Source organism: Vigna umbellata, chromosome 7 (assembly GCF_029865625.1).
Source record: "Vigna umbellata cultivar VRB3 chromosome 7, Vumbellata_1.0, whole genome shotgun sequence".
NCBI lineage: Eukaryota > Viridiplantae > Streptophyta > Magnoliopsida > Fabales > Fabaceae > Vigna > Vigna umbellata.
Genome location: NC_142171.1, coordinates 21,341,039 through 21,349,027, shown reverse-complemented (window position 1 = coordinate 21,349,027; position 7,989 = coordinate 21,341,039). Strand labels below are relative to the sequence as shown.

The 7,989-nt window shown below is 39.0% G+C and overlaps 1 protein-coding gene across 1 annotated transcript; it reads left to right on the top strand.

The window, feature by feature from the left end:
- Positions 1–5,820: 5,820 nt before the first annotated feature.
- LOC148195408 (uncharacterized) lies at positions 5,821–6,759 on the top strand. The gene has a single exon (XM_088095195.1). It carries the CDS (start codon positions 5,821–5,823, stop codon positions 6,757–6,759), a length of 939 nt encoding a protein of 312 aa, XP_087951321.1.
- The last annotated feature ends 1,230 nt before the right edge of the window (positions 6,760–7,989 follow it).

Here is a 7,989-nt window from a genome sequence, read left to right as displayed (position 1 = left end):
GGTTGAGCACTTGGCCTATAGTCATCTTCCATAAATATTATGTGCATGCAATAAGTTGGACTTATACCTTTAAGATCTGAGATTGACCACCCAATAGCTTCTTTGTTGGCTTTCAATATTTCCACCAACTGTTCTTCTTCTTCAGGAAGCAAAGAATTACTGATGATTGGCTTTGTTCCATTTTCTTCTAGAAAAACATACTTTAAATGTGATGGTAACATTTTTAATTCTAACTTCTTTGCTTTGACTTCTTCATTGGTATCAATTGTTTCAAACTTAGCATCTTCCACTGGAATCTCCTTCAATGTCTCCATGTCCGTCATACATTCATCAATCAATTTTTCTTCTTCTTCATTTAAGTCTTCACAAGCATCAATAACAGTTTTCTCTAGTGGAGAAGAATAACGTACCATCCTTTCTTGCACCATATAAACTTCATCAAGTACATCAAATTGAAAACATGTTTTGTCATCTTTTGGATGTGTCATGGCTTTGAATACATCGAAATTTACTTGTTCATCTTGAACTCTCAATTTAAGCTTACCATTCTCCACATCAATTAAAACTCTGGCAGTCTTCATAAATTGTCTCCCAAGAATGAGAGGTATATCTCCATTTTCGTCCATCTCCATGATAACCAAATCCACTGGGAGAACGAATTTGTCTACCTTGACCAGCACATCTTCAACTACTCCATAAGGATATTTAAGAGACTTGTCCGCCAATTGAAGTGTCATTCTAGTGGGTTTGAATTCTAAACCCTCAATTCTTTTAAACACAGAAAGTGGCATTAAATTAATACTAGTTCCCAAATCAATTAGAGCTCTTCCAACTTTCAACTCTCCTATAGTGCATGGAATAGTGAAGCTCCCTAGCTCTTTAAACTTGGGAGGTAATTGTTGTATGATTGCACTACAGCTACCTTGCACTTCAATGGTCTCTTTCTCAATATATTTTCTTTTCTTTGTAAGGAGTTCTTTCAAAAATTTTGCATAAGATGGCATCTGTTGCAATGCTTCAAAGAAAGGAATGGTAATCTCCAGTTTTTTAAACATCTCCATGAACCGCTCAAATTGTTTTTCTTTTTCCTTCCTTGAATAAATCTTTGGATAAGGAAGTGTCTTTTCTAACTTTCTCTCTTTTTTTCTCTCATTTACCTCTTCTTTCTCTTTCTCTCTTTTTTCTCATCTTGCTTTTCTCCCTTTTTTTCTCTCTCAACCATGTCTTTCCACTCAAGTGTTTCTTTTTTGCTCTCATTTTCTCTCTCTTTTCTCTCTATTTTTCTCTCCTCTAACACTTTCCCACTTCTTCTTACAATAGTTTTACATTATTCACTCATAGTGTTCTTTGCATTCTTTTCACGACCTTCTATCTTGTTGATCATTCGCCTAATATTCATCTTCATACTGTTAAATGCATCTTCCACATTCTTACAATAAGAGACACTTATTTTCATGAATTTCTTAAAGGTGTCCTCCAATTTTTAGTTTTTCTCATATGGAATATGTTATGGTTGCCATTGTTGCTGCTGCTTTTGGACCATTGAAATATTATATATCTCTTGAGGTAACAAAGAAAGCTTCTTTGTTACTTCTTCCAACTTCTTAATGATGATCTCATTTTGTGCAAATAAGGCGTCTTGAGATTGCATTTGTAAAATTACCATTTGTTGACGTTCCGTTCCTGTTTCGTTGTATAATTCATTGTCACTAGTAGCCATGTTCTCTATCAATTCTGTTGCTTCCTCTGGAGTCTTACATTTAATATTACCTCCAGCTGAGGCATCTAACATTAACTTGGTTTGTGAACCAAGACCTCTAAGGAAAAGTAGAACTACTGTTGCTTTGTCAAAACCATGCGTAGGAGTCTTCCTCAACAAACTTTCATATTGATCCCATGCTTGGCGTAATGTTTCCTCCATGCCTTGTCTGAAGGAAGAGATCTCTTGCTTCCCTTTGTTGACTTTAGATTGTGGGAAGTACTTGTTCAAAAACTTTGCAACCACAACTTCCCATTCTGTAAAACTACATTTTGGAAAAGAATTCAACCATAGCTTAGCATTGCCTCCCAATGAGAAAGGAAACAAACTAAGCTTGATTGCTTCATCCGGTACTCCATTTATCTTCACGGTGTTACAAATTTCATTGAAGGTGGTGAGATGTTCATATGGACTTTCATGTGATAGCCCATTAAACTGATTACTTTTCACCAACTGTACCAGCGCCGAATTCACCTCCATGTTTACAGCGTTGGCCCTCGGCCTTGCTATACTGTTAAAATGTTGAGGGCCAACCACAGTGGTGTAATCTGCAAGAGTCCTTCTGCCATTATTCCCCTCCGCCATCTCCTCAGTGCTATGGTAGGAACCTTGTGGTGAAGGTTGTAAAAGTGTTTCTGGAGGAGGGAAAAGTTCTCTAGACGTACGGATTCTTCTCCTCCGTCTACTCTCGTCTAAGCCTTCAAGAAGAGGTTCCGAGGTTTTCTTGCTTCTAATGCGAATTGCTTCCTGCATACACAAAAAACCAAAACCGTAGAAAAATTTGTTAGAACAAAAAGATAGAGAAGATATAAAGAATAAAAGATACAAAGATAAAAATAAAAATCAACAAAACAAAGCAGAAACAAGATGATAACAAATAAAACAGAAAGATAAAAAGATAGAAATTCAAAATTCAAGTCAAAGATAATCAATAATCACATAAATAGACTAGTTAAACCACGAGTCCCCGGCAACGACGCCAAAAACTTGTTAAACCCTCGGCAACTGTAACCGAATCGTATCAAGTAATAAACCTGGTAAGACCAAGTATCGTTCTTCCAAAGGACTCACGGCCTAAACAATTATGTGATTTATTGACTAGCTAATATTTGTACAAACAGTTACTTCAGATTTCAATGCAAACTACTGAAAAGTAAATATGTATGCATGTATTGATCAATGGGCAAGAAGAAACAAAACACGTAGTTTGAATTATATGGATGAATATGTTGTTGGGGTTTATCAATTTCATCCTATCCACTCTCATGTATTAAGGAATTCATCATTCTTTTCATTAATGTTAATGTCACTCTCTAAATTACCTTAAACCCGATGTCTCGGCGAAGAAAGCCTAACCATAATCACTAGTTTACAATGTCTTGTCTCCCTAGCAATTAATCATGCATTATAGTGAACAGAATCTTAAAGGCAACCAACCATCATACTCCTATGTCTAGGTTTATACTACTGTTGGGAGAGATTCCCCATATCTAGATTTCCCCATATGTGTCCATATCAACAAAATCAATGATCATGACATGGAATGAGTTAAACAATGCATGCTATGAGCAAAGAGGAAAAACCCTAACAATTAATGAAAGAAAGCATGTATGTTATAAAAGATCTTGAAGAACAAATTCCATTACATGAGAGTTTCTAAGGATTTACCTTGATTCCCCAACAACAAGATAAGTTTAGTTCACCATATTCATGGTGAAACTAGATGAAATACAATGAAAGTTAGAAAGATAGAACCCTGGGAAGTTGAGAAAGGAGCCTTAGCATCCAAAATCCTCCTCCAAGGGGTGAATTTCACACTAGAGGTAAGGGAAACTTATTTAATTTAATTTATCTGTTTATTGGGTTGTATGAACGATCTCTAATTGATGGAAATGAATATAATGCATGATGGTTGATATGTTTGGAGTGTATGAATGTGAATATGAGTATTTGTTTGGAGTATGATTTATTAACATGATATAGACTTTACGAAGTTTGTAAATTGATGTATTATGTGAAGTTATAAGGTTATGAAATGATGTATTGAAAAATGAGTTGAAGATAAATGAAAACCTGAATGTGAAATTCTCACTATGATAATGTGCGTTTGTCATTGAACGGTCCTTGACCGTTCGGTGTTTCTAGTTAACTTCTTTGAAATTGAATTCTTTCATTTGGGAAGAATTCTAGTTGAGGACGAGCGCCTTCTTGTAATAGTGTTATGTTTGAGCGTTCGGCCAAACGTAGATGTACATGAGTGTTATGTGAAGAACTGAAAATCTTGTAAACCTGTATTTGTATATTTAGCATTCCTAAACACTGTCCCCATCGTATCTTATCATATTTATTATTATTAATGTTCCTATTATAAGTTTAAATTAGTGATATGTCTCCACCCAAGCTCTCGTAATGAGTGGCGCTCGGTCTTATACCAAGCGCTTCTACTTGTTTAATTGATCAATCTTGATGAAACATCGTTCGTCTAATTTTAGTAGAATCTCTTTTACCGTGTTTGGTCATTGACTAGCATTAGGTTTCTGTATTTGAATTTTTCCAAATATGGTTCTTTAACGTCTTGACGTGTCTACATTAGTTGGATCCAACCTAGAGCCCCATACTTGATTTATAATTTGAGTGTTGGTTTGAACTCCCGAGAGTTAGTTCATTTAACTGATTCACGATGTAAATAACGTTCGTCATATATTATATATAATTATACCTGGTTGATTCACTAAATCTAAAAGTAACCTTCTCGGTCTTATTTTGATCTGGAACGGGCGACTTCTTGGTTTCGTCCACAGTGTTCATCCTCGTTCTTAGTGAGGACCGAACGTTCGGTATTTGATGGTCTTAACATTGATGATAAAGATGAAAGTAAAATGATGGATAATAAATGATGAAGAGTATATGAGATGGAGGAAACGTTGTGATTTTTTAACGAGCGTTCCGGGGAGGAACGACTCATGGATGACTATTGAAATTGTAAAGTATGAATGTGGAAATGCTTAGCTGGCGGTTCATCCTGATGTTCCGTGAGTACTCGTCCTCACGTAGAGGAGGGTAGGTCATGTGTGGGAATGGCAGGAGGTCCTAGTCCTTAAGGGTACTTTGGACGGAACGGACTAACCTCGGGTGACAGCTGATGAGAGTATTCCAGTTACTACATCACCCGGGTGTAGGAACGTCGTAGCTACACAAAATTCATATCGTCCGGAGAGTCAGTCTAGTAGTAGGCCTTGTTTGAATCGTATGTTGAAATGTACTAGGTGTGTTTGAATATGATAAATGTATGTTATTATTTGAATTAAATTACATAAGCTTACCCTGCATTGTTCCTGTGTTGTCTGGTTTTGTACGTCCTTCCTTGTCGTTGCAATGATCATCCGTGTGGATATGAGCAGATGGAAGCTGCTGGAAGAGGCGCTACAAGAAGAAAATTTAGTAGAAGTAGAATTGAAGACCGAACAGTAGGACGTTCGATCAGTAGTTTAGTTATTCTGTAAAGTGATCGTTCGATCACCTTTTCCTTCCATTTTGTATGACCATCCGATGCTGATTTTGTAAACCGTTCGGTCAGGTTTGCTTATTCTGTACATTTTAAGATTTTAACTTTTTGTAAGGCCGTTCGGCCATAAACCGTACCTTCTTTTGAATTTTAAGGCTGATCTGAATTATTATTAAATGTAATCATTCTATCATATAGTATATTGCTGTATTTTTGGGATGTTACATTAGTGGTATCAGAGCAGTTTTGTTCCTTAAGGAACACTATAGGTTATGAGTACACCATGTCTTTGTTGTGTGCTTAAGGTTCGTTTGATGAGTGTTTTAAACTCTTTGAACTCAACTAACGATTGTTTTCTCTGCTTCTCAGAGAACTAATGGCACCAAGACCTCTTCCTCAACCTATTGATCGTGTTGTATCCGACAAGACCAGACTGTTGGAATCAATGATAGAAGCGCTCCAACAGTAGAACGCTGCCTTGGTGCAGCAGAACACTACCGCCTTACAGAGTTTGGAAGCCGCTCGTGCTAACTCTGAATCGACCCAGAGACAACTGATGGAGATTACCGCGACTACGAGGAGTACATCTGGAGCTTCCACTTCCAACGCTACCCATCAAACCGAGTGGAGCTTAGAGAATTTTCTGCAGCATCATCCAACCAAGTTTAATGGGAAGTGCCTTCCTGATGAGGCTGATCAGTGGCTGCGGGATATGGAGCGGATCTACAACGCCAAGAGGTGTCCAGACGATAATCGATTGGCGTTCACTGAATATTTGCTGACCGGAGAGGCTAGCCATTGGTGGACGAGCATGAAGATGATATTGACGGACGCTCAAAGTCCCATTTCATGGGAAGTATTCAGAAGCAAGTTTTATGAAGAATACTTCCCAGATAACGTTCGTTTTGCTAAAGTGGAATTTCTTCAGTTGGTACAAGGGGGAATGAAGGTTTCGGAATATACCAACAAATTCAAGCACTTAGTAAAATTTAACACCATGGCAACCAGTGAAGAATGGCAGTGTCGGAAGTTTGAGAATGGGCTGAGGAGTGATTTGAAGTTGTTGATATCCAGTCTATGTATTCGGTCGTTTCCTACAATGGTTGAGAGGGCCAAAGTGTTGGAGAAGAATGTGGCCGAGGTGGACCAACAGAAGAAGCAGCAACAATCAGCTAGGGGACAGGTTTTGACTAGAACTAATCTGAATCGGGGCAGGACGCCCTACTCTCATCCAGCGTTACCTTCGAACGCTAGTAGGTCTCACACTCAATCAATGGTTGTTGCCGGACAGTCTGGACAACAAGGGGCAGTTAAGTGTTTTCAGTGTGGGGGACCTCACTATAAGTCATCATGCCCTCAGTTGGTAGGAGGGAAATATTGCACTCGCTGTAGAAGAAACGGTCATCTGGAGAGCGAGTGTAATATGGGGGGACGAGCGGTCATGAGGCCACCAAACTCAGGAAGAGTTCAACAAGGAAGGGGTGGCCGAGCGTAGGCGGTAGGACGTTTATATGCAATAACGAGTGCTGAAGCAACAAGCTCAGGTACACTTATCATCAGTACATGCTTACTATATGGAAAGTCTTGTTGTGTATTATTTGACTCGGGGGCAACACATTATTTCATCTCGAAGGTGTGCGTTGAGAAACTGGGATTGACAGAGAGTGAGATGCAGTTCGACCTGGTGGTGTCAACCCCAGCGGCTGGTGAGGTTAGGACGTCTACAGTCTGTGTTAGATGTCCTATAGAGGTTGAGGGGCGTAGATATATGGTGAACCTCATCTGTTTACCTCTAAAAGAGTTAGAGGTGATTTTAGGAATGGATTGGTTGGCTACCAATCGCATTCTCATAGATTGTGGTAAGAAGGAGTTAGTCTTTCCTGATGAAGAACAAGAAGACTTATCTATGACGCTCGGTCAGCTAAAAGAAGACATCATGGAGGGCGTCAGTTGCTTTCTGATCATGACGCACTCGAATGAAGAGTTTGAAGGTTCAAGTTATGAACGATCGTCCGATAGTAAGCTGAGTGGAGGAGGATCGGTTGTAGATGAATTCCCAGACGTTTTTCTAGGCGAGGTACCTGGACTACCTCCTCCTCGCGAGGTAGAGTTTACAATTGATTTGGTGTCGACGGCAGGACCCACTTCGGTGGCACCTTATCGAATGTCACCAGCCGAGTTGGATCCAACCTAGAGCCCCATACTTGATTTATAATTTGAGTGTTGGTTTGAACTCCCGAGAGTCAGTTCATTTAACTGATTCACGATGTAAATAACGTTCGTCATATATTATATATAATTATACCTGGTTCATTCACTAAATCTAAAAGTAACCTTCTCGGTCTTATTTTGATCTGGAACGGGCGACTTCTTGGTTTCGTCCACAGTGTTCATCCTCGTTCTTAGTGAGGACCGAACGTTCGGTATTTGATGGTCTTAACATTGATGATAAAGATGAAAGTAAAATGATGGATAATAAATGATGAAGAGTATATGACATGGAGGAAACATTGTGATTTTTTAACGAGCGTTCCGGGGAGGAACGACTCATGGATGACTATTGAAATTGTAAAGTATGAATGTGGAAATGCTTAGCTGGCGGTTCATCCTGATGTTCCGTGAGTACTCGTCCTCACGTAGAGGAGGGTAGGTCATGTGTGGGAATGGCAGGAGGTCCTAGTCCTTAGGGGTACTTTGGACGGAACGGACTAACCTCGGGTGGCAG

Coding starts and splice junctions, on each gene's coding strand:
- LOC148195408 (XM_088095195.1), top strand. CDS start 5,821: ATGGAGATTACCGCGACTACGAGGAGTACATCTGGAGCTTCCACTTCC.